This window comes from Pipistrellus hanaki (genome assembly GCF_964339955.1).
Source record: "Pipistrellus hanaki genome assembly, chromosome: 15".
NCBI lineage: Eukaryota > Metazoa > Chordata > Mammalia > Chiroptera > Vespertilionidae > Pipistrellus > Pipistrellus hanaki.
In genome coordinates, this window is record NC_140517.1 from 44,376,597 (window position 1) to 44,403,944 (window position 27,348).

Below are 27,348 nucleotides of genomic sequence, written 5' to 3' on the forward strand. Positions count from 1 at the left end.
GCTTTATAAAAGTTAGTTAGCATTATAGGTTTAAAATATCAGTTGCTACATTCTTGAGTTGAGAATGTTATTTTCTTTAGCTTCCTTCAGATAACAGACTAACTTGAATGGACTAAATAAAGTAACATGCCATTAAAAAATTGTAACTAAGCAGTTATTGAATGGATAATATAATAGTTCCAAATTGAGACAATATCTTTCTTTCTTGCTGTTTAAGAGCAGATGAGGGTGTGTTTTCTCAGATTTCTGTGGGGAGATTATTTGGCCACTTTACAGAGAACACGTGGACTGGTTTGCCAGGTGCATGCGGAAGTAGGGCCTGTGTCACCCAGTTGTGTTTCAGGATTGGTCCAGTGGTGGCCTTGCGTCCTGCCAGGTCCTGGGATGAGGAGTTGGTAGAGAAGGGCCTGTATTGGGAGCAGCAGCCTTGAAACCTTCATCAACATTCCCTCTGAGTCTCTGCTTTAACACCTGGGCTTCCATGGGTTGAAACAAAATTGTGTATGTGCACTGCAGAGTAATGTGCAAAGCACTTAGATTCCCCAGCTTTCCTTTGCAGGTATTTCAGAGGATGTGTGTAAACATACTTTAATGAGATATTCATAAACGTCTTGTAATTTTACCTAGATAAACAATTCCCTAGGGGGGCGGGGATAGGGAGGGGGAAGAGGAAGGAAACAGGGAAGATTTGCCTGTCTCCTCTCTCCCAGGGGTGCTGCTGGAGTCTGGAACTTAGCTTCTTTAGGAGCATGCCACTAAGGTTATCTGGAGGCCATTGCTCGCAGTTGCTCAGATTTCTTTTTTTAAAATGGTCACAATTGTTACATACCATATCCAGCCACGTTTCGTTTCCATAGGAGGTTTGACTTTCTGGGTTATCAGAGGAAGATATGGGTGTCTTGGAAAGATCTGAGAAGTCCTCAGAGGGGACAGCTGTGCTCTCCCATTCATTGCCCTCCGTCTCAGAATAACGTTCAGTGATCTGACTTCCGGTGAGATTTCTTAGGAGATAGGCCACAAAAACATAGGAAGGCTGTGGGAATATTGGGTACCCACCAGACTTAAGTGAGACTCAAAAGAAAATGGCTGTTTAAGTTCTCCTCTTCAGGTGTTCTCAGGAGACTTCGTTTGGTTGCAGGCTCAGCAGTTGCAGTCCTGTTTGTGCATGTGAGTAGATGGCAGTGCAGTATGAACAGTAGTCAGAGACCATTTCTGTAGAGGCAGCCAAAGACTACATACCCATTTGACTTATTTCAGCTGGAAAGTTTCTAAAGCATTTGTAAGACATCATAGCATTTTTAACTTCATCTGTTCAAACTCCCGGTGTCCTATGCAGCCACTTTTCAGCCACAGGCTTGTGCTTCCACAACCTTCAGGAAAAAACCTAAACTCTGAAAATACTTTGATCTGGCTCCTGCTCACCGGCTAGTGCATCTCTCCCATCTTCCCACTCACACTTGGCTTCAGTCGGCTCCCCCACTGGCCATGCTTTTTTCTGGTGAGAGAGGAGTGTCTGCACGTTTCATTCCCTCTACTTCAGGTCTCACCTGAGATGGAACTTCCTTCACAAAGATTTTCCTAAATCTAAAAGGCTGGATTTGAAGACTCTTTAATATGCTCTAATAATCATTCACTTATTCACTTTTTCAGAAATATTTGTGTCAAGCACTGTGTCATAGACTGAGGATGCAGAGTGAACAAGATAGACCTTAGCCAGTTTGGCTCAGTGGACAGAGCATCGGCCTGTGGACCAAAGGGTCCCGGGTTCAGTTCCGGTCAGGGGCATGTACCTTGTTTGTAGGCTCCTCCCTTGCCCGGGCCATGGTCAGGGTGCATGCAGGAGGCAACCAATTGATGTGTTTCTCTAACATCGATATTTCTCTGACTTTCCCTCTCTTCCATTGTCTAAAAATCAGTGGAAAAGTATCCTCGGGTGAGGATTAAAAAAAAAAAAAAAGAATTGAACAAGACAGTTGGGCCTTGTCCTCACAGAGCTTATGTTCTTTTTTCTTCTTTTTAATATATTTTTATTGATTTCAGAGAGGAAGGGAGAGAGAGAGAGGGAGATAGAGAGAGAGAGAGCGCGCGAGCGAGCGCAAAATATCAATGTATCAATGATGAGAGAGAATCATTGATTGGCTGCCTCCTGCACACCTCCCACTGGGAATCGAATTGAGCCCGCAACCTGGGCATATGCCCTGATCAGAATTGAACCATGACCTCCTGGTTTTAGGTCAGTGCTCAACCACTGAGCCATACTGGCCAGGCAAGCTTATATTCTTGTCAGGGAAACCACCCCATATTCACACATTAAATTTTTTTTTTTTTTTTATGTTCTAGCTGGTTTGGCTCAGTGGATAGAGCGTCAACCTGTGGGCCAAAGGGTCCTGGGTTGATTCTGGCCAAGGGCACGTACCCAGGTTGCGGTCTCAGTCCCCAGTGATGGGCGTGCAGGAGGCAGCCGATCAATGATTCTTTCTAATCATTGATGTTTCTATCTCTCTCTCTTCCTCCCTGAAACCAATAAAAAAAAATATTAAAAATAAATAAAAAACTTTATTTGGAAATAATTACATACTTATAGAAAGTTGCAAAAATTAAATAGCACAAAGAAATATCCTATATACTTTGCCCAAATTCATCTATCATTGATATTTTACCACCTCATTTGCATTCTTACTCTGTATAAACTTACTGAGAGTTTTTTCTGGGCCAGTCACATACATTATGACCTTTTCCCCCAAAATATTTCAGAGTGTTTTTCCTAAGAGCATGGCTGTTCTCTCACATGAATGTTAAATCAACTTCATAAATTTACATATGTAAACTTTTATTTAATATTCCATTATAGTCCAGTGTTGTTAATTGATCTCATAAGGTCCTGTATAGTATCCCCCTTTACCCCTCTCTGGTGCACAATTCAGTCTAGGGTCAGATATTTGCATTTAGTTATGATGTCTCTTTTAAGCCTCTCTTAATCTGTAATGTTTACATAACCATTCTTTGTCAATTATGTTGCTATTTTTTTAAAAGTATAGGGTGTGTCCCCTCCCCATTTTTAAACAGTATCTAGCTCATTTTGTGTTTTTCTGATGTTTCCTTGTGATTAGGATGAGGTAATGGATTCTAGACCTTTGTACTGCATGGTGATGTATCCTCCCTGGGGATCACATTTGAGGCTTATGATGTTCTCCTAGCCTTCTTTCGTGATGGTAATTTTCATTACCCAAAGTGTTGCCCAGTTTCTCCGCTGTATAATCAGTGTTGTTGTTTTTATTTTCCCTCTCCAGGCAGTAAGGAGCCTTTCGGAGGACACCTCAGTTCCGTACAAATACTCTGCGCCGTATCCAGGTTTCCCCCTAGATTTAGCATCAAGTGATGATTCTTGTCTGATCCAGTAGTATGAGCTGAAGGTTTCTTTATTTTGCAATAGCTTACAATTCTTTAATATTCTTATTTTAGTGCTCAGATTGTCTCAGATTTGACCTGTGGGAGCCCCTTTGACTGGGTCCTGTATCCTGATGAGGCATCCTACCATTTTTCTAGCACTTCCTTTCTTGCCGACAAGATATTCCAGGCTCGTCTTGTACCAATCCTGCCCTGTCCTGGGAACCAGCAGTGTTTCCCAGGAGCCCTCAAACCCTTGAACCCTTGTTTTGGCGCGTGGCACGCTGCTTACTATGTGTCTTCTCTGTTAGATGACATTGTTCCTCTCTGAGGGTACGTTTATGTCCTTTTTTTTTTTTTTTTTTTTTGTCTATTTTAGATAGGAATGTCTCTCTTTTTTTTTTTTTTTTTAATAAGTTTTTATTTTTCATATTATTACAAATGTTCCTCCCCCCCCCCCACCATTGCTCTCCTCCACCAGGTTCCCACCCCACCCACTGCCCTTTCCCCACTCCCCATTGTCCTCATCCATAGGTGCACAGTTTATGTTCAGTCTCTTCCCACGCCCCCCCTCTCCCCTTTTCCCCAAGAATCGTCAGTTCACTCCCCTTCCATACCTCTGATTCTATTATATTCAACAGTTAATATTGTTCATCAAATTTTTTTAATTTCCTTGGTTTTTAGATTCACTTGTTGATAATTACGTATTTGTTGTTCATAATTTTTATCTTTGTTTACTTTCTCTTCTGAAAGAACCCCCTTCAGCAATTCATATAATTCTGGTTTGGTGGTGATGAACTCCTTTAGCTTTTTTTTATTAGTGAAGCTCTTTATCTGGCCTTCGATTCTGAGTGATAGCTTTGCTGGGTAGCTTATTTTTGGCTGTAGGTTCTTGCTATTCATCACCTTGAATATTTCTTGCCATTCCCTTCTGGCCTGCATGGTTTCTGTTGAGAAGTCAGCTGACAATCGTATAGGTGCTCCTTTATAAGTTACTACCTTCTTTGCTCTTGCTTCTTTTAATATTCTCTCTTTATCTTTTGCTCTTGGAATTTTAATAATGATGTGTCTTGGTGTGGTCCTCTTTGGATTCCTTTTGTTTGGAGTTCTGTGCGCTTCCTGGACTTGTAAGTCAAATTCTTTCACCAGGTGGGGGAAGTTTTCTGTCACTATTTCTTTCAGTATGTTTTCGATATCTTGCTCTCTCTCATCTTCTGGGACCCCCATAATTCTGATGTTGGTTCGCTTGAAGTTGTCCCAGAGGTTTCTTACATTATCTTCAATTTTCTGGATTCTCTTGCCTTCTAGCTTCTGTGGAGGAGTGTCTTCTGGCTCTTTATGTTCCAAATCTTTGACTTGATTCTTACGATCTTCCCTTCTGTTTTTAGGACTCTGTAGAATATTTTTTATTTCAGACAATGTATTCTTTATTTCTTGTTGATCCCTTATCATTTCTTGTTGACTCCTTATTAATTCTAGTTGATCTCTTTTCATATCCTCATAGGCCTTATCCATCTTTTCTAGGAAATTCTTGAAAAACCTTATAAGCGTAGATTTGAACTCTATATCCAGACGCTTTTTGTCCTCCATTTCTTTCGTTTGTGATCTATTTTGTTGTCGCATTTCGCAGTTACAGACGGGACGGGGTTTCAGGGTGGAGCCTGCAGCTTTGGCTTCCGTCAGCCCCGCCCTATGCGGGTCCTTCAGTGCTCGCTGCCGGTGCCTCTGAGAGAAAGGTGCCCTCGATTTTCGCCTGCTGCCAAACAGTCTATGCTCTCCCCCAATGAGCCCGGTATTGGGGTTCAGTTCAGTTGGAAGTGGAGTTGGAGGTGGCGTTCACAGCAGTCTGGAGCCCCAGTCTCCTTCCCGTCAGGGCAATCCCGCGGCACAGCCGACCGTCCCTTCTCTGGGGGCAGTGTGCGCGCCTCCGGGACCTCCTTTCTCCGCTACCCCGGGGTTCCGACTTACAGCCCAGCTCCCTGTGGCTGAGCCTGAGTCCCCGGGGTCTGGCCCAGAACTGGGGTTCAGAGCAGTCAGGGGCCCAGCACAGTCGGAGTTTTCTCTCCTTCCCGCTTGGGAACGCCCGCCAGGCACTCGGCCTCCCTCCTCTCCGGCTCCGTCCTCTCTGCGTGCGCCGCGTGTCTCCGTACCTTGCGCTTTTACAGCTCCTCCGCGCTTCCTTCTTGTTTTCTCCTTGCTTCTTGTTGTAGGATTTCCAGTCAGTCGACTTTCCTGTAGTTCTGGGTAATGTCCATTTTATATTTTAGTTGTATTTTATTAAAATTGTTGTGTGCGGCTGCGGCTAGTTGCCTACCCGAGCAGCCATCTTGGATTTCCACCGTTTATGTCCTTCTTATTCACTCTTACATCTTCAACCAGCATTAGGTCTGGAACATTCGTTGTTTACTGTATTTATTGAATGAGAAGATCGATTTCTGCTATAGTTCAGTGAGTATAATTGATTCCAAAATGATGATACTGATGGGTTTTCTTTTTTTCTCCATCTAGGAAGAAATGCTGGCTATTTGGTGATGAGAAGTGGCAAAAACTGACCTTGTACTGGTACACAAGCACTACAGGACCTGACTCTTCGCTGCATGGGCAGCCAGCCCCTGCTGATGATGTTGGCAAGCCATCGGGTCCACTGGAAAACACTAATCTGATCTCGGAAGTGGCTGATTGTGGCAGGATGTGTCGACGATGATGATGGCAAGAAAGCAAGATGTCCGCATTCCCACCTACAACATCAGTGTGGTGGGATTGTCTGGGACCGAGAAGGAGAAGGGCCAGTGCGGCATTGGGAAGTCCTGTCTGTGCAACCGCTTCGTGCGCCCAAGTGCCGATGAGTTTCACTTGGACCACACCTCTGTCCTCAGCACCAGTGACTTCGGAGGGCGAGTGGTCAACAATGACCACTTCCTCTACTGGGGAGAAGTTACCCGATCCCTGGAGGATTGCGTGGAATGTAAGATGCACATTGTGGAGCAGACTGAGTTCATTGATGACCAGACTTTCCAACCCCATCGAAGCACGGCCCTCCAGCCCTATATCAAGAGAGCTGCTGCCACCAAGCTCGCATCAGCTGAGAAACTCATGTACTTTTGCACTGACCAGCTGGGGCTGGAGCAGGACTTTGAGCAGAAACAAATGTCAGATGGAAAGCTGCTAATCGATGGTTTTCTTCTTGGGATTGATGTTAGCAGGGGCATGAATAGGAGCTTTGATGACCAGCTCAAGTTTGTCACCAATCTCTACAATCAGCTGGCAAAAACAAAGAAGCCCATCGTTGTGGTCCTGACGAAGTGTGACGAGGGTGTGGAGCGGTACATTAGAGATGCACATACTTTTGCCTTAAGCAAAAAGAACCTCCAGGTCGTGGAGACCTCTGCAAGGTCCAACGTCAACGTGGACTTGGCCTTCAGCACCTTAGTGCAGCTCATTGATAAGAGTCGGGGAAAGACGAAAATCATTCCTTACTTTGAAGCTCTCAAGCAGCAGAGTCAGCAGATAGCTACGGCAAAGGACAAATACGAGTGGCTAGTGAGCCGCATTGTGAAAAACCACAATGAGAACTGGCTGAGTGTCAGCCGAAAGATGCAGGCCTCTCCCGAGTACCAGGACTATGTGTACCTCGAAGGGACTCAGAAAGCCAGGAAGCTGTTTCTCCAGCACATCCACCGCCTCAAGCACGAGCATATCGAGCGCAGAAGGAAGCTGTACCTGGCAGCCCTGCCATTGGCTTTCGAAGCTCTTATCCCCCATCTAGATGAAATAGACCACCTCAGCTGCATAAAAGCCAAAAAGCTCTTGGAGACCAAGCCAGAATTCCTGAAGTGGTTTGTGGTGCTTGAGGAGACCCCGTGGGATGCCACCAGCCACATCGACAACATGGAGAACGAGCGGATTCCCTTCGATTTAATGGACACGGTCCCCGCCGAGCAGCTGTATGAGGCCCACTTAGAGAAACTGCGCAACGAGAGGAAAAGAGCCGAGATGAGAAGGGCATTTAAAGAAAACCTGGAGACCTCGCCTTTCATAACTCCCGGGAAGCCGTGGGAAGAGGCCCGGAGTTTCATCATGAACGAAGATTTCTACCAGTGGCTGGAAGAGTCCGTGTACATGGACATCTACGGGAAACACCAGAAGCAGATTATAGACAGAGCAAAGGAGGAGTTTCAGGAGCTGCTCGTAGAGTATTCAGAGTTGTTCTATGAGCTGGAGCTGGATGCAAAGCCCAGCAAGGAGAAGATGGGGGTCATCCAGGATGTTCTGGGGGAGGAGCAGCGGTTCAAAGCGTTACAGAAGCTCCAGGCGGAACGCGATGCCCTCATTCTGAAGCACATTCACTTCGTGTACCACCCCACAAAAGAGACGTGCCCCAGCTGCCCGGCTTGTGTGGACGCTAAGATCGAGCACTTGATTAGTTCTTGGTTTATCCGGCCATCTGACCGGAATCAGAAAAATTCACTCTCCGACCCCAACATTGATAGAATCAACTTGGTGATCTTGGGCAAAGATGGTCTTGCCCGAGAGTTGGCCAATGAGATTCGAGCTCTTTGTACAAATGATGACAAGTATGTGATAGACGGTAAAATGTATGAGCTTTCCCTGAGGCCCATAGAAGGCAATGTCAGGCTTCCTGTGAACTCTTTCCAAACCCCAACATTTCAGCCCCACGGATGCCTCTGCCTGTACAATTCAAAGGAATCTCTGTCCTACGTGGTGGAGAGTATAGAGAAGAGTAGAGAGTCCACACTTGGCAGGCGAGATAATCATTTAGTCCACCTCCCGCTGACACTGATTTTGGTTAACAAGAGAGGAGACACCAGTGGGGAGAGCCTGCACAGCTTAATACAACAGGGGCAGCAGATTGCTAGCAAGCTTCAGTGTGTCTTCGTGGACCCCGCTTCTGCCGGCATTAGTTACGGACGCAACATTAACGAAAAGCACATCAGTCAAGTTCTGAAAGGACTCCTGGACTCTAAGCGTAACTTGAACCTGGTCAGTTCTACTGCCAGCATCAAAGACCTGGCTGACGTGGACCTGCGGATTGTCATGTGCTTGATGTGTGGAGATCCTTTTAGCGCAGACGACATACTCTTGCCTGTCCTTCAGTCCCAAACCTGTAAGTCTTCCCACTGTGGGAGCAACAACTCTGTTTTACTTGAACTACCGATCGGGCTGCACAAGAAGCGCATCGAACTGTCTATTCTTTCGTACCATTCCTCGTTTAGCGTCCGAAAAAGCCGCTTAGTCCATGGGTACATAGTTTTTTATTCAGCCAAACGTAAGGCCTCGTTGGCTATGTTACGTGCCTTTCTCTGTGAAGTGCAGGATATCATCCCCATTCAGCTGGTCGCACTCACTGACGGCGCTATCGATGTCCTGGACAATGACTTAAGTCGGGAACAGTTGACCGAGGGGGAGGAGATCGCTCAAGAAATCGATGGCAGATTCACAAGCATTCCCTGTAGCCAGCCCCAGCATAAACTGGAGCTCTTCCATCCGTTCTTCAAAGACGTGGTGGAGAAAAAGAACATCATCGAGGCCACTCACATGTACGATAACGCGGCCGAGGCCTGCAGCACCACGGAGGAGGTGTTCAACTCCCCCCGGGCGGGCTCTCCGCTCTGCAACTCCAACCTGCAGGACTCCGAAGAGGATATCGAGCCCCCTTCGTACAGCCTGTTCCGAGAAGACCCGTCGCTGCCCCCCCTGTCCAAAGACCACTCTAAGCTCTCCATGGAACTGGAGGGAAACGACGGGCTGTCTTTATTCATGAGCAACTTTGAGAGCAAACTGAACAACAAAGTACCTCCGCCAGTCAAACCAAAGCCGCCTGTCCACTTTGAAATCAAGGGGGACCTGTCTTACTTAGAACAAGGCCACCGAGATGGCCAGAGGAAGTCTCTGTCTTCGAGCACCTGGCTGCCTCCGGATGGCTTCGATCCTTCTGACTACGCCGAGCCCATGGACGCCGTGGTCAAGCCAAGGAACGAAGAAGAAAACATATACTCCGTGCCGCACGACAGCACCCAAGGCAAGATCATCACCATTCGGAACATCAACAAGGCCCAGTCCAACGGCAGCGGGAACGGCTCCGACAGTGAAATGGACACCAGCTCCCTAGAGCGAGGCCGCAAAGTCTCCATTGTGAGCAAGCCGGTGCTGTACAGGACGAGGTGCAGCCGCCTGGGCAGGTTTGCCAGCTACCGAACCAGCTTCAGCGTGGGGAGCGACGATGAGCTGGGGCCCATCCGAAAGAAAGAGGAGGACCAGGCATCTCAAGGTTATAAAGGGGACAATGCTGTCATTCCGTACGAAGCAGATGAAGACCCAAGGAGAAGAAACATCCTTCGCAGTCTGCGAAGGAACACTAAGGTAAGACACCGGTTTAGAAATGAGTCAGAGAGGTAATTGCACAGTATCTTGGTGAGGTTTTACTGATGATAATTTTCAAGGACAAATCTGTGTGTGTGTGTGTTTACTCTTTGTTTGACTTAGCATATAAAAGTAAGCAGTGTTGCCCGGCTGGTGTTGCTCAGTGGTTGAGCTTTGACCTGTGGACCAAGATGTCACGCTTTGATTCCTGGTCATGGCACATGTTCCGCCGTTACTGTTTCGATCCTTATAGTAAGGGGCATGCAGGAGGCAGCTGATCAATGATTCTCAGTCATCATTGATGTTTTTATCTCTCTCCCTCTCCCTTCCTCTCTGGGGGGGGAGGGGGGGGGGAATATATATATTTATTTATTTTTTTTAAAGTAGGCAGTGTTTTTGATAGCTACTGCTAGTGTTCTCAGTAGTTAGGATCTTGAATAGACATCCTGACTTGTCTTTGATAATTTTCAAAATGAGCAGAAAGTGTTGAACTTGTCAGTATTCTGACAAGTTGCCAAGCTAGTGACGATATGCTTGTTCTTCCTTCACTTCAACACCAGAATCCAGTGCCTCGGTCTTACTGCTAAACAAACAGCTCACTCGTACATTTCTTACTGGCTCCTCTTCCGCGAAACATTTTAGGTTAGGAAAAAGTGATAGCTATTCTATTGGCACAAATCAGTAAAAGGTATTCAAGTACGTAAATGAAAAATAAGGATCTTACCACTGTGACTTTTAAACCTGTCCCATATTTAGTGTCAGAAAGGGGCAAGGCAGCATCTTCTCCCACTCTGAGCTGAGATTAATAAATACCACAGGCCTTCTTTTCCTGGTTTTCCCTCGTTTTGTTTTTCTGCCTTTATTTATTTATTTGTTTGTTTGTTTATTCATTTTTTAAATTAAGGTATTATATGTGTACATATCTTACCATAGCTCCCCCCAATCTCATACATGTGCTCCCCCCTCCCCCGAGTTTTGCGTCCATTGGTTATGCTTATATGCATGCATACGGTTGATCTCTTATCTCCCCCATATCTCCCTACCCTTTCCACTGTAATTCGACAGTCTGTTTGTTATTTTACCGTCTCTGTATCTATCTTTGTTTTTTTTTTTTTAAATATATTTTATTGATTTTTCACAGAGAGGAAGAGAGAGGGATAGAGTTAGAAACATCAATGAGAGAGAATCATCGATCAGCCGCCTCTTGCACACCCCTACTGGGGATGCGCCCGCAACCAAGGTACATGCCCTTGACCGGAATCGAACCCGGGACCTTTCAGTCTGCAGGCCAAGGCTCTATCCACTGAGCCAAACCAGTCCCGGCTGTATCTATCTTTTTGTTCATCAGTTTATAATGTTCTTTATTATCCATAAATGAGTGAGGTCATGTGTTTTTCTTTCATTGACTGGCTTATTTCACTCAGCATAATGCTCTCCAGTTCCATCCAGGTTGCTGCAAATGATAAGAATTCCTTCTTTTTATGGCAGCATAGTATTCCACTGTGTAGATGTACCATAGTTTTTTGATCCAATCATCTGCTGAGGGCACCTAGGCTGTTTCCAAATCTTGGCTATTGTAAACTGTGCTGCTATGAACATAGGGGTGCATATGTCCTTTGTGATTGTTGTTTCCAGTTTCTCTGGATGCCTTTAGTATTTTGTTCTCCATAGGTTGGTAGTGAGCAGATCCATGGAAAGCATGAAGCCAGAAAGAAGCCTGACCTGTGTCCCAGTATTTCCTTAAAGCTTCTGTTTAGTGATACTGGGATCCAAACATTTTGAACGTTTTGTCTTCTCTTCCTCCTCCACTCCCAGTGTTGCCAGAACAGCTTATCTAAATGCTGACAGGATTCAGATTTGTGGGGGTGTTTGCACACCTGGGAATTAGGAAGGTGGCTTAATAGCACACTGCGGATTATAACTTTTTCTGACTAATACGTTTTTAATACCTGTTGAAAATAATGCTTTTAAAACACATTCCCAAACACGCCATGCTTTACACTGTAAAGAGCACACACTGTGCAGGCTCAGCAGAGAACGGTTGGATAGGGTGAGCACTGAGGTAGCTGCATCCATGCTGGCAGCGAGCACTTTTTACCTAAGAACTTCTTTTTTTAAATATATTTTTATTTTAAATACATTTTTTATTGATTTTAGAAAGGAAGGGAGAGGGAGAGAGAGAGAATCATCAGTGATGAGAGAGAATCATTGATCATAGGCTATCTACTGGACGCCCCCCACGGGGGCTTGAGCTCACAACTGAGACTTGTGCCTTGACCGGGAATGGAACATGACCTCCTGGTTGATAGGTTGACGCTCAACCACTGAGCCACGCCGGCCCAGCTGCCTAAGAACTTCTTTATTCTGGGTTGCTGGGTCAGCATTGCAAGAAGTGATTGACTTCCCATCTGTCTTAATTATGTGGGCCACACCTCTTCAGGTCAAATAAAAATTATAAACCTCTGGCACAAGAGCAATAGCGTGCCAGAAGTCAATTTAAGAGTGTCCTTTGGAAAGAGTGAGTAAAAGGTGAAATTGTCTCTTCCTGCCTTGGAAAATGGTGCTTTAAATGAGTGTTTCTGCTTTGTCATCTCAATGCAGAGATAGGCAGAGCCTGGATTCTCTTCCCGTTTGGAGCAAACCTTCCATTAAAATTGCTGCCATTAATACAGACGGACACTTGTCTTACTGGAAAAGCAAGAGACCATGGGCCAGAGAACGTCATGCCAGCCCCTACATGGGGGATTTGGCCTTTGATTTTTTTTTTTTTTTTTTTTTTTTTTTAATAAATTTTTATTGTTCATATTATTACAAGTGTTCCTTTTCCGCCCCCTTCCCACCCCACCCTCTGCCCTTTCCCCAACCCCCATTGTCCTCATCCATAGGTGCACAGTTTATGTTCAGTCTCTTCCCACATTCCCCTGTCCCCTTTTCCCCAAGAATCATCAGTTCACTCCCCTTCCATACCTCTGATTCTATTATATTCAACAGTTAATATTGTTCATCAGATTTTTTTTTTAATTTCCTTGGTTTTTAGATTCACTTGTTGATAGTTACGTATTTGTTGTTCATATTTTTATCTTTATTTACTTTCTCTTCTGAAAGAACCCCCTTCAGCAATTCATATAATTCTGGTTTGGTGGTGATGAACTCCTTTAGCTTTTTTTTATTAGTGAAGCTCTTTATCTGACCTTCGATTCTGAGTGATAGCTTTGCTGGGTAGAGTATTTTTGGCTGTAGGTTCTTGCTATTCATCACCTTGAATATTTCTTGCCATTCCCGTCTGGCCTGCATGGTTTCTGTTGAGAAATCAGCTGACAATCGTATAGGTGCTCCTTTATAGGTAACCACCTGCTTAGCTCTTGCTGCTTTTAATATTCTCTCTTTGTCCTTTGCTCTTGGAATCTTAATTATGATTTGTCTTGGTGTGGTCCTCTTTGGATTCCTCTTATTTGGAGTTCTGTGTGCTTCCTGGACTTGTAAGTCCAATTCTTTCCCCAGGTGGGGGAAGTTTTCTGTCACTATTTCTTTCAGTATGTTTTCGATATCTTGCTCTCTCTCATCTTCTGGGACCCCCATGATTCTGATGTTGGATCGTTTGAAGTTGTCCCAGAGGTTTCTTACATTATCTTCAATTTTCTGGATTCTCTTGCCTTCTAGCTTCTGTGGAGGAGTGTCTTCTGGCTCTTTATGTTCCAAATCTTTGACTTGATTCTTGCGATCTTCCCTTCTGTTTTTAGGACTCTGTAGAATATTTTTTATTTCAGACAATGTATTCTTTATTTCTTGTTGATCCCTTAGCATTTCTTGTTGATCCCTTTTCATATCCTCATAGGTCTCATTTATTTTATCGGCCTTTTCTAGGAGTCTCTTGAAAAACCCTATAAGTGTGGTTTTGAACTCTATATCCAGTCGCTTTTTGTCCTCCATTTCTTTCCTTTGTGATCTATTTGGTTTAGGCATTTTCGCAGGCAGCTTTCCTGATGGGGCGGCGTTTCAGGGTGGAGCCTACAGCCTCGGCTTCCGTCAGCCCCGCCCTATGCGACTCCTGAGACTCAGGGTCCTTCAGTACTTGTTGCAAGCGCCTCTGAGAGAAAGGTGCCCTCGATTTTCGCCTGCTATCAAACAGTGTAAGCTCTCCCGCAATGGGCCCGAAACTGGGGTTCAGTTCAGTTGGAAGTGGAGTTGGAGGTGGCGTTCACAGCAGTCTGGAGCCCCAGTCTCCTTCCCGTCAGGGCAATCCCGCGGCACAGCCGACCGTCCCTTCTCTGTGCGCACTGTGCGCGCCTCCGGGACCTCCTTTCTCCGCTACCCCGGGGTTCCGACTTACAGCCCAGCTCCCTATGGCTGAGCCTGAGTCCCCGGGGTCTGGCCCAGAACTGGGGTTCAGAGCAGTCGGGGGCCCAGCACAGTCGGAGTTTTATCTCCTTTCCGCTAGGGAACGCCCGCCAGGCACTCGGCCTCCCTCCTCTCCGGCTCCGTCCTCTCCGCGTGCGCCGCGTGTCTCCGTACCTTAGGCTTTTACAGCTCCTCCGTGCTTCCTTCTGGTTTTCTCCTTGCTTCTTGTTGTAGGATTTCCAGTCAGTCGACTTTCCTGTAGTTCTGGGTAATGTCCATTTTATATTTTAGTTGTATTTATTAAAATTGTTGTGTGCGGCTGCGGCTAGTTGCCTACCCGAGCAGCCATCTTGGATTCTCCTCTGGCCTTTGATTTTTATTGGCATGACAAAGCAATAGTATTTATTTGAAGTGCGGGGGGTACCAGTTGGTAAAGGAAAACACACTTAGTGCCTCCTGCCAGACACCACGGGGGAAATGGCACAGACCTATGCACCCAGTTGAAGCAGAAAAACCTATGCAGATTGAAGATAGGTGCTCTGCTGGGGTTGGAGGGCCTAAATAGGAATGGCTGTGTTGAGGCAAAGCAGAAATCCCGCGTTGGGAGTAGTTAAGGTGGTACAGTATGTGATTAGGAGCTCAAGCTCTGGAGGGGGGATGCTAAATCCCCACACATCCACTGCCTCACTGGGACTTTGGGCATGTGATCCACCTCTCCCATCCCTTCCGCAAATGGGGGGAAGATAGTAGTATGGTCCTCATACGGTTGTGGGGAATGGAATGAGATGATGCACAGAAAACATTGAACATACTGCAGGCTGGGAGCATTAGTTATGATATTTAACTAGACCTTGAAGAATGAGGTATGAGAAGGCTGGAAGGTGAAAAATGCATGTTGTATTCAAAGAAAGGATATAAGTGGTAAGGACTAGCTGTGGGTTTGGGGACCAACATCGTCCCTCCCCTTTGTGCAAGTTTTAACCCTGTGCGTTATTTAGCTACTCTTTCAGCGCTTACCCTAGCAACAACCCCAACAACGACAACAAAAGCTATGCTCTGGGTACCGAAGTGATGTGGAGAAAGAGAAATTGCTCAGCCTCTTGGCTCATTTGCTGGATTAGCTCTTTACTGTAAAATTGGACTTGGAGTGAGGGACTCGCTTTCATTTCTACTAATGAAAGTGCAGCCTGTAGAGCCGACTCTCATTCTGGGTCCTTTTCCCAGCTGAACCATTAGCAACCCACCCTCATAGTGGGAGTCTTCCGCACTCAGCTGAATGAAATTGAAAATCTACGATTGCACTTGAGTGGGGTCTATGAATAGATGCTTTGTCTGTGAAGAGTTGTTGTTGCACATGGTCTCTGTCTCCCAGTGCCATGCGTTTGCAAAGAGATCGGGACTGGCAGGAACTTATTTTAAAGCAAAAAAAAAAAAAAAGGCTTGGATGCCTTGCTCCATAAATGTGCCTTTTGGGCAAGCTCAAATTGTTGAATTTAGTGTGTTTGACCACAAATTAAAGAGAAGCCATTATTGGTTATGTACCCTTCTATCTTATGTGCTTTTATTTTTGTGTGTAAAACAAAAAAGACAAAACAGAATGATAAAGAAAATCTTTCACTCGCTGGAGCCTACCACATGACAAGACAACCTATTGAAAAGCAAACCAATTCAATCACGCATTGTTTGGTCTATAAGGCACCAAGTACCCAGTTTGACAGTTTGTGTTCCCCCCAGTGAATTGGCTTATTTCATCGGATTCAGTGAATTGGCTAGTTGTTGTGGCTTTGTGTGGACACAGCTCTCATTTTGTGAGGCCTAGAACGGAGTTAAAGTTTCTAGTGTGAATAAAACCAGCTGGGGAATTGGGCTGCTCCCTCCCCAGGGAGGGATGTTGCATTTGACAGGCAGGCTGAATGGTATGGAATATGATCTTTCTGACCTGCTCGGGAACACTCAGTGTGTGCTTCCAAAAGGCTAGTCCTACTCAGTGAGCTGTTAGGCCAAATAAATACCCTGGTCTTAAAATGGGGTGGGGCACCGACTTGACCTTGGATTTTTCTAATTTTTGAATGAATTGCATTTTTTAAAAGCAATGCTTTTGCTCCAATGCTCATGCTCATTCATTATTTTAGGAAGGAAACAATGCAATGCATAGGCGGATAATGAGCACTTGTGCTCATCTAGTTCAAGTCACAGGGATGATAGATGTTAAGCATGAACTTACATGCATTTTGAATGTTACCAGAAGGCAGGAACAGGGTACTGTGGAATCGTGTAGCAAGTATATCTGGGGAAGCTCTCCAAAGAAATGGTGCATAAAGCTGAGGCTTCTGGGGTGAGGCAGGCAAAGTCAGTGAAGATGGGGGTTTCATGAGGGGAGCTTTTAAGAAAACAGTATGGAACTTGGAGCTGCAAAAACATAGCATGTTCAAAGAGTTCAAAGGAACCTAGAGTGGTTACTGCAAAACGTGAGGTAGAACCGGGCCAAATAACAGGGCTGTGCATTCCATGGGAGGGTTTTATAATTTGCTACCTTTTTAAATACCTACCTATTGTGTACCAGGTACATACCATTTTCATCTATTTCTGTTATCAGTGATTTTTAAAAATTTTTGTTTTTAGAGATGAGAAAATAGGCTCAGAGAGATTAAACACCTGCCCGAATTAGTCAAGGGGAAGAGCTGAGATTTTTGAAGCCTGGTCCACTGACTTCCACTTCCGGTGGGTTTTTAGGATCCTGTCTATTAGAAAGATGGTACTGTTCAGTAGCCAGGCACACATTTGGACCGCTCAGTCAGTCATTCCAGTCAATTTGTTCCTTTTAAACATTATCTGGGAAAAAATCCATTTCCCCACACTGCCTCCTAAGAACAGCATGGTGCTGTTTGTTTAGCTTCAGAATCTAGTTGAGTAGAAGGCATGGAGACACTGAAATAGCAGCTGGAACTTTGAGAAATTATTTTGAACTGGTGTCATTCGTTTCGCAGTTTATTTTAAGCCTAAAGCACTGCTGTAGTGTGTTTTTGGTAATAAAAATAGACTATCTTTAACTATTTGCCTTTAGCTTACGGCACACCTGCTCTTTTTTAAAAAAGGAGATATATATATATATATATATCCAATAAAGAGGGAATATGCAAATTGACCATCACACCATCACAAATATGGTGGCGCCCAGTCCCCTCAGCCCTGCTGGAGTCCCCAGTCCTTTCATAGAAAATGGGTTGCCTCAAAAGTTGGTTAAGCTTCTTAGGACAAAAAGCATTCAAAATCTTTGAAAAGGGAATTACAATATTTATAAAAGTTTGGACTAGACAATTCAAGGTTATTTTCACTACATGATTTTGTGTTACCTATATTCTGAATTCACATAGTACCAGCTGTATTGTATGTAAGCAGATATTATTTAAAGGAATGACCATTATTATTAAAACATAAAACCACACTGTATGTCAAGGACATTCTGTGTGATTTTTCTAACGGCTGGAGTTAATGCCCTTAACCCAGTAGTCGGACATCCCCCGAGGGGTCCCAGATTGGAGAGGGTGCAGGCCAGGCTGAGGGACATCCCATACAAACATACGAATTTTGTGATATATATATATATATATATTTTTTTTTTTTTTTTTTACGGTAGGCAACCCAAATCTATTTTCAAAGAAATTTGTTCTCTTCCAACACCTAGTGCTACTGAAATATCTTTGTAAGGACCCAGATTATTTCAGCTCTGGTCAGAAATCCCCTCCACTTCCCTACAGAAAGCCTTTGGAATTGGTTTTCTCCAATGTCGGAGAGTAGGGAAGCAGGTAAAAACTCACATTCAGTGAGTATTGAGCCAAGAAGGATGTTTGTGAAAACTTTCCTGGGCCCTGGCCGGTGTGGCTCATCTCCCTGTGCGCTAAAGGATCACCAACCCAGTTCCCGGTCAGAGCATGTGCCTGAGTGAAGGTTGGTTACCCGACTAGGGTGCTTACAGGCGGTAACTGATGCCAATGTTTTTGTCTTTCTCTCTCTCAAATCAATAAAAACATATTTAAAAAAAAACTTTCCTGGAACTAGTAGACCACCCCACCCCCCAGCCCCATATTGCATTGGCCATTCAGTCTGAAACAGCAACAGGGATTGACCCATATTTGCTAGACGCCATGCCTTTATTTTAACTCTCACCAGAGGGTATTTTCCCCCCCCATTGATTTCAAGAGAGAGTGAAAGGGAGGGAGAAGGGGGAGAAAGAGAGAAACATATCAATTTCTCTCTTTACCCTATACGGGGGACGTATAGGCTGCTTCCTGTACGTCCCCCGACCAGGGCTGGAGAACCTCCAGTCAAGGTATAGGCCCTTAATCGGAAATTGAACCACGACCTTTTGGTCCATGGGCCTACGCTCTAACCACTGAGTAAACCGGCAAGGACAGTCCTGCCTTTAATAGAGCAACAAGTTATTGGTCTCAGGTTATTTGGGGCACTGAGGGGCAACCTGCCTTGCTTTTCCCATCATGCGAGAGGATTTGAGACGCTGGGAAAGCTGAGACAGTGCTACTTCCTATTCCCCCCCTAAAGATGCCCTGAGATGGGGAGTGACCCCATCATAGTTCTGACTGCCAGCTTGAAGGAGACAAGTCTGAGCATTTGTGCTTTCGTAATAGACTGTGTCAGTAAGAACAAATCCACCCTCGGGTTTCCTCTTAAACTTGGGCTTTGATTTGATGAGAGACAGAAGGGGAGCACCAGTTAACCAAGAATGCATTTAGGGCATGAGCAAATAGCTTCATTGGAGAGGTCTTTTTGAGCCCTAGCTGGTTTGTTCAGTGGGTAGAGCATTGGCCTAAGGGCTGAATGGTCCCAGATTTGATTCTGGTCAAGGAACGTACCTCAGTTGCAGGCTCCTCCCAGCCGGGGCCCTCACATCAATATTTCTCTCTGTCTTTCCCTTTCTCTTCCACTCTCCCTGAAAATCAGTAGAAAAATATCCTTGAGTGAGGATTTTAAAAAGAAAAGAAAAAACATCTTTTGAGTCATTGATTGGCTGCCTCCTGTACGCCCCACAATGGGGATCTAGCCTACAACCAGGGCATGTGCCCTGACCAGGAATCAAACTGTGACCTCCTGGTTCATAAGTCAACACTCAACCACTGAACCACGCCAGCTGGGCAGTGATGGCATCTTTCAATTTTTCTGTCATACCAGCTACAATTAGTCCAGGGTGTGCCATCACACAACTTGGCAAACCATGCGACCATGTGTGAGACCCTCTAGGACTTTGCTTATATCAGTTTCACTCGGGAAAGGGAGAATTGTCCCCACTCAGAGGTCACTGTCCCTGTTCCAGACTATATTCTGTATCTGTTGTCCCTCCTTTAAAGAGAGGTGGTGGGGGAGGGAGAGAGAGAATCCAACAACCTGGATTCTGATTTTTATTTCCTTTATTAGATATGTTACCAATCATTTAAAAGGCTGGGCTAGGTGGGTACAACTCTAGCGATCATATTTTCTGACCCTAAAATCTAGATGACTAATTTGACATGGAGACCAGGAGAGAATATTTGAGGTTGACTGCTTAGCATCACTACATAGCTGTGCCTGCTGCTTCTACAGAAGATAGACACTCTTACCCAGGAAGGGTGACTGGCCTCTCCATTGGCACCATGAGAGAGCCGTCTTTGTGGCGCAGTGGGTACTTATTCATCTGATATCTAGCTCGGCTTTGCTTACTCTGGGTATATGTCATCTCTTACCAGTTGGATTTAAGTTCATTGAAGGCGAGAGGTGACTTTAGTCCTAGGTTTAGCTCTGCTGCTAGTTTGCTATGTGACCTGGGCTATAATCCATTAAAAAAGAAAAATGCCAAGATTCTTGCCCTTTAGAAACTTAGCCCAGTAGGAAAGTGGCCGTGTGTGTATATAAAGTACTCTCCCTGTTTGGTGCCCTCAGAGTCATACAGGGAATCGATCATCTGTGATACAGTACTGTCTGTGTGAGCAAGACCTGAGCCTCACCTCTTCACCTCCTAGTGAGAGCAGCCCGCAGCGACCATTCTCATCTAGACTTGAAAAGCTACCAAGAGACATTAGCCCTGTGCGTTTGGAAGCTGGTTTTGTTCGGGAAATATATTAAGTGCCTACTGCACATCAGGCTCCGGAGCCCAGGTATTGTGTAGTTTGATAGGAGGGACCCTTCACCAGCCTCTTTATTCCTGGGCTTGAATTCCAGTCTTTTTCTTGTCCTGTGGACACGGAGGGGCAAGTGACAGACGTCCCATGCTCTGGCAAAGTTGGGACTTTCCTGCTAATGCTCTTTTCTCATTTCGGAAATGCCAAGAGGCCAGAGGCAAATTCCAATCCCCATTTCTCTGCAGTACACTGCCATGAACTAGTGGCTCATTTCTATTTCCTTTGCCACCTGATAAGTATCAAGACTAAGAATCAGGCACAGTGTTCCTAAGGAAACTGAAGTAAAGAACAATGGACTGTCATTCATCCAAAAAATATTTATCCAGAAAGACGAGGAGAGGTTGATTCAAATGGACCCAGTCCTTTGTTTATGTCAGTGGCGTTTCGTCATGAAGCTAGCCCATGTAAGGGAAAGAGCGTGGGGCTTTGGCATTCGGCGATCACTAGCCTCTGCATCCTGGCTGTCTCCGCGCTGAGATGAGTCTCTCTGGGCCTGTTTTCACGTCTGGAAAAGGAGGCGAACGGCCCTTACTTGAAGGCTGGTTGTGAAGTTCAGTTAATTGTGCCGAGCACCTGGCACAGTGTTCTACACACGACCACTCCTAATTAATCACTGTTATTTTCTCGTTCTGACTCAGTCGGACTCTAAACTTGGAGACACGGATGTGTAGATTATTCTCAGGGCTTGGTTTCCTCTGGCTAGACTCTTTTTTTCAATTCAGCCTGCTAAGTGAGTGACCCCGACAGAAGATGGATGTCAGCGTGCTGTTACTTCTCCTCTCCAAGGCCCCGCTGCGGAAAGGGCTCCCGTGACTCCTATGAGTGGCACATGTCTGGCCGGGCACCGCGACATCTGGCAGGCCACTCAGGAGGACGGCATTCCCAGCTTCCATTGCCCAGGACTCTCAGATACCTGATGTGGGGCCTGGATCAGCAGTCTGGCCCAGCTCTTGGCAGGCACCACACTCTGCACTCTGAATTGCTTACTAGGAGGGTTTAGAATTAGTTGCACAAGAATTCTTTACCTTATTTTGTAACACCCTACAGAGCCTTCATTTATTTCAAGGGTGTATGTGACAGTCCATAAATCAGAGTTCGTTTAAATGAGGGAGGGGAGGAGAGAAATCCATGTCACTGGGTAAGGGGAGTTGACGCTGTTAAAGCTTACTCTGTTTCTGTATTTGTAAGTTGAAGTGCTAAACGAGATCTCGAGCCTTCAAGGTGAGGGGACTGTCTATGAGACGATTGTCTCATTCTAAAGCTTCCATCCGATGGCAGAGTCTCCTTGACGGGTATGGCAGGTAGGCTGCAGTCTCTGCTTTGAATACTTACAAGCAGTTCCCATCCTTTCTAAACAGCTGGGGTTTTCTTGTTTTTTAACTTTTTGTTTATATTGGCCAAAATTGCCTTGCTGTGTATTCCTTCTCTCTCTCCCTTGGAAATGGTGTAAACTCTGTTCTCTTGCCATGAGATCATTCTATAGCTGTTTGAAATAGTTGTCATAGTGCCCAGTCTTCCCTTTCTCCAAAGTTCATGTTCATAAATATTGTTGATATATTTGCTCCAGAATCATTCAATCCCTTTATTTTGAAGCACACATAAGGAAAACAATGATCCAAAATATGGGAAATTTCCTAAAACCACAGAAATATAACTGAAATTTTGGCCTTTGTTAAAACACCATCTAAGCGGGTGTGTGTGTGTGTGTGTGTGTGTGTGTGTGTGTGTGTATCCAAGTAGGATCAAGGTAAATGGACCCAGGTGTATCTCCAGCAATTCAATTCATTTCCAAGTTAATAAGACCAATTTAGGAGGGCAGATTTACTTATAAATTTGCACAACCCATAAACTTAAAAGTAGGGGACTCTACATAAAAATCACTAGTTTCCAGACCTGAGTCAACTGTTCCCTTTCCTTCTCCTGCGCATTCTCATTCCTTTTGATTCCCTTTATAGAGAAAACAGATCACTTCCTGTTTAGTCTGAGATTCTTTGAGGACTTCCTGTGAAAACCAGTGGCAAGAAAAAAGAACAGCTGAGGATAAAATATATATGAAAGAAGGAGCAAGCCCATTTCTAGGCTACTGGCTGGCATTACCTGAAGTGACAACCCAAAGCGAAAGACATCCAATCTGTATTTCATGCAACCTGCTACCAGCTCACTGACTCCGTATGGAGGGATGAGAATGGATCCTTAGGTCCCAGAGAAAAGCCACACATTCCCAACTGCAATGTGCCCATCCCTTTTGAGGCCAGTCATATCTCTCCTTATAGACTGCCGAGGCACGCAGGCCCTGACTTCACACTTTTTACAAAGAAATGAGGAAAAACAAATTAACGACTTATGATGTATCTTTACATGAACGAACCAATCTAGACTCTACATATGTGAAGTGCAACATAAAGAATTTAAGCCTTGCCGAAACCGGTTTGACTCAGCGGTAGAGCATCAGTCTGTGGACTGAAAGGTCCCAGGTTCGATTCCGGTCAAGGGCATGTACATTGGTTGCGGGCACATCCCCAGTAGGGGGTGTGCAAGAGGCAGCTGGTCGATGTTTCTCTCTCATCGACGTTTCTAGCTCTCTATCTCTCTCCCTTCCTCTCTGTAAAATATCAATTAAAAAGGGGGAAAAAGAAGAAAAAAAATTTAAGCCTTAGAATCTAATAGACCTAGGTTTGAACCCTGACAGACAAGTTCTGTGACTTTGGCTAAGTGACGTAGCATCTCGGGGACAGCAACCTGCTCACAAAATGGGCGTGAGGGTGGAATGACACGATGGAAGGGAAGTGGCTTAGCACCTGGTACACAGTAGTCGCCCACCAATGCGAGTTCTTACTGAAGGGAAGACGGGCTGAGAGCTTCTGTCATTATACCTGTTTGCAGCCAGATCACAAGGAACCGAGCAGTGTTCTCTCCATCCCGTTTAGCCTATCAGCTCTAGAATCTGAATGTACTAGTACAAAGAAGACTCTGGGTTTCGGTGATTCTTTCTACCAATCCCAATTTGGCAGAATTTGCCTGTCAAAACCAATAGCAGCACTGTTCTTCAATACAACTGAGACTTCCAAATTAGTTGGTCTTAAGGAATTTTTAAAATGGAACTTTTAAGAGAAGCTGCAAGAAAGCTATTTCTAATCACCATAAAACCTTCTAACCATAGTACTAGTACCTAGATAATAAATTTTAATCTTATACTCGCCCCTCCTTCAATGTTAGAACAAGACAAGGAGGTGTCTTCTAACAATCTAAGTTAGCTAGAAAATCTAGCCTCCATCAGTTGAATTCTTACTATGCAGCAGACACTGGCTTAAGTTCTTCATATGAATTATTTCACTTCAGATTCACAGCAGACAGGTGGGCTTGGGTGTTAGGAACCCCATTCTACAGATGAAGCTGAGTCCTAGAAAAATTCAGTTACTACCCAAGTCTGTCTAAACTGCAAAACCTGCGCTCTTGACCAGTGGGTCCATTGCATTTTCCCCCCAAAAGTTCTTGGGCTAGGCAGACGATGACTGTATGGTTGGATAAATGATTAAAGATACACTACAATCTGGGTAACTCCTAACAGTAATGAAGACCTACTGACAGAATCTTTTGAGACAGACTCTCCTGGGTTCGAATCCTAGCACTGTCACTTACTAGTTGTGTCATTTAGGCATGTGACATTTTTCCTTGATAAAATGGAATGTCATGAGGTTTAAAAGGAATAATGGTTGGAACTTGGTTGGTACACAGTAAGCTCTCAAGTAGTTGCAGCTGCTGTTCCTCCTGTGTGAGGAAGGTGATGCTGAGAAAGAAAAGACAGTTATCTTACTTATCACCTTTGATGAGTTAGTTTTGCCCTTTTCAAAGGCAGAAAACGTTGATAGCAGGTGACGATCTAAGGGAATTCTCACTGGGGGCTGTTAGCCTTAGCCGAATACATGTCTTATCCCTGTTCTGCAGAGGGTAAGTTAATAGTTTTCAATTCCATCTTTTATCTTTTTAAGAGTTTAGTCATTGTTGAGTGTATAACATCTATTACCATTCGGGATGTTTGGAAAACTTCCTGTTTATGCCAGTGCACCCCTGATAAAGGCCGCGGATAGTCATCTCGTTGTTATTAAATAAACATGGCCTGCTTCTTATAAACACCTTTGTTCTGACGATGCAGTCTCTTGCTCAAGGTGTGATTATGAGGCAGCTTGCTGGCAGCTTGTGTGCTATTTGGAGGCTAGAAAATGCAGAATTAGTGAGATGAACAAGTGGGTCTCTCTCTCCTGCTTGGAGCCTTTCCAGCAGTTTCTGCACCGCTGTGACTTCTCCCTGGAAGCCTTCCTGATGTGTAGGTGCACGATGAGACTCACTTTATTTTTCTGCTTTCTCTTCTCTTTCTTGGACAGAAACCAAAGCCCAAACCCCGGCCGTCCATCACAAAGGCAACCTGGGAGAGCAACTATTTTGGGGTCCCCTTAACCACCGTCGTGACTCCAGAGAAGCCCATTCCTGTTTTTATTGAGAGATGCATCGAGTACATTGAAGCCACAGGTAAGTGTGTGACCTCACAGCCAATGACCCCTTCCTCTGTCTACACAAGATGCTTTCCAGAGGGCTAAGCCATCCAGAGGTGCTGCAGTCAGCTCTCGCTTAGTGTGAGGTGCGTTCTGAGGAGGAGCTGAGCAGTCCCAGCGCTGTCGGTTCCTCCCTCCATCTCCATAGTGTGAGCTGTGTGCCGGCTCCAGCCGCTCTCTCAGAGCCGGGACGAGTCCGTTCTCAGCTGCTGCCGTGGCCGACCGAGTGTCTTCTGTGTCCCCAGCTCCTGTCACAGCATGCAGCCTGTCTGCCCGTCAGCTTCTTCATTGTGACCTCAGTACTGGGCTAGGCACAAATGATAGTACATTTTGGTTTAATAAAATGAATGACTAGTTGTAACAGTGCCTGCCATTCATGTTTTGAGAGATTAAAAAAAATTTTTTTAACGGAGATAAAAACAATAACACACACAGCTTGGGTATCTTCTAGTCAAGCAGCTACATTTCAACTCCACTGACAACTTGGTGTTATGTGAAAGCCACTGTCGTACATTTTTTCTTCTTTGTTCTTGAAGTGACACGATTTTACCTGGGTTAAAACATTCATCTCATGCATGTGGATTCCTATCACATGTCTCTTGGCCTCTCTTTTGAAACCCCTGGAGCTTCTACTTCCATGTTGTTTCCCTTGTTCTTCTCAGTGCTGGTGAGCTTGGGGAGAAGGAGGTATAGTAGGCCCAGGATTACAGGAATTTTTGAGCATTAGTAGTTGAGCTCAAGAATATAGGCTTAAACTGATTTGAAACCAGGGTGAGGATTATGGTCTCCGTCTGTGTTCCTCCTGGTTCCGGTGCTGTCTGTAGTGATATTAAGTGTGTGGTGTGGCCTCCCTGCCAGGCTCTGCTGATCATTAAGCAGCAGCATATTAAGTTGGGTGACTGGTTTTAATATTTCCTCAGGATGTGCAGAATCAGGGAATGTAGGTTTCACATTAAAGCCCGCTAAAGACTGGTCGTTATTTCCAGGGTTTTCTCTGCAGCACACCAGGGTTAGGGTTGAAACAGCAAGCACTCTGCATCATCACAGCAGATCTGCAGCTTTGTTTAGTCCATTCTGTAACCAAGGCTTTTTCCGAGTGTCCATGGTTTTGTTTTTGTTTTGTAATCCTCACCAGGGGATATGTTTATAGGTTTTAGAGAGAGGGAGGGAGAGAAAGCATCAATGTGACAGAAGAACATTGATCGGTTGCCTCCTGTACTGGCCCTGACCGAGGATCAAACCACAACCCAGGTATGTACCGTGATGGGTAATCAAAGCCTCGACTTTCCGGGTCATGGAACAGCGCTCCAGCCACCTGAGCCGTACTGGTCAGGGCTGGACACTGGTTCTGTATCTGTTTCTTCCTGGCACCTCTCCCTGGGGCCAGGAGGAAATCTGCACAAAGCCATTCTGTGCTTACATTCTCTCTAGTTGCACCAATGTTTCAGAGAGATGGTTTGTGGCATTGGAAGGAGGGGGTGGGCTCTTTTTCCCTTTATTTTTTAACTTATTTCAGATTTCTAGGAAAATTGTAAGTTGTAACAATTTGAAAGTAACTAAAAATTCCATAAACATTAACATTTTACCATATTCCCGGTATCATTCTTTCTCTATATATTTGTATCTTTTTTCTGAAATATTTGTTACAGATATGATGCAGCTTTACTCTTAAATACTTCAGTGGGTATTTCCTAAAAAACATTCTCTTACAGCACCATGAAATTTTAAAAACTAGGACATTAACACTGATGCAGTACTAACCTATCTAATCTATAGAAATTTTCATTTCATTAGTTCCATTAAAATGTCCTTTATAGTAAAAGATAATTTTTTTTTGTGTGAGAGATTACATATAATTGTCAAGTCTCTTAAGTCTTCTTTAATCTAAAACCATTTAGTCTATCTGTTTTTAATGGCCTTGGTAGTTTTAAAGAGTACAGATCAGTTATTTTGTAGGATGTTCCTCAACGTGGGGTTTTTTAGTTTAGTTTTGTTGATGTTTCCTCTTGATTAGATTCAGGGCTGTGCTTTTGGCGGAAATAGCAGGGAAGCAGTGCTGTGTCTTCTCACTGCATCACACCCCGGGGCCAGTGATGTCAGCATGCCCCGTCACTGGAGATGTCTGCTTTGATTCCCTGATTGAGGTGGTGGTGCCTGCCACGCTTCTCTTTGCCTGTTTGTAATGAATAAGTGTTTTGTGGGGAGGTGCTTTCTCCTAACACTTTCACCCACTCGTTTTAGAATCCATTTGTGGTTCTTGCCTGAGACTGTGATCACCATAGTTCTAACTGTAACTCCTCTGTACTTACTAGTTTGGTTTTCCTATCTGGGAGTTTGCCTTTCTCAGGAGGAGCCTTTTGTGAGTGCCTCCTTCAGAAGTCCTTCCAGACAAAGCATGGTGGCAGGCCCGAGGCAGACGCGGTTAGGGAAAATTAGGCCGGGGGGGGGGGGGGGGGTAGTTGGGGGTGATCAGGCCATCGGGGAGAGGGGCTGGGGGCAGCAAGTTGGCAGTGGGGGGCAGT

The 27,348-nt window shown here is 44.9% G+C and overlaps 1 protein-coding gene across 1 annotated transcript in view; it reads left to right on the forward strand.

Moving 5' to 3' along the window:
- ARHGAP35 (Rho GTPase activating protein 35) overlaps positions 1–27,348 on the forward strand; it is a 129,688-nt gene that overhangs the window by 45,205 nt on the left and 57,135 nt on the right. The window contains exons 2-3 of the mRNA XM_084905771.1: positions 5,896–9,768; positions 24,659–24,803. Coding sequence (XP_084761897.1) covers positions 6,088–9,768; positions 24,659–24,803 — 3,826 coding nt within the window. The 5' untranslated portion in view covers positions 5,896–6,087. The remainder of the gene's footprint in view (positions 1–5,895; positions 9,769–24,658; positions 24,804–27,348) is intronic.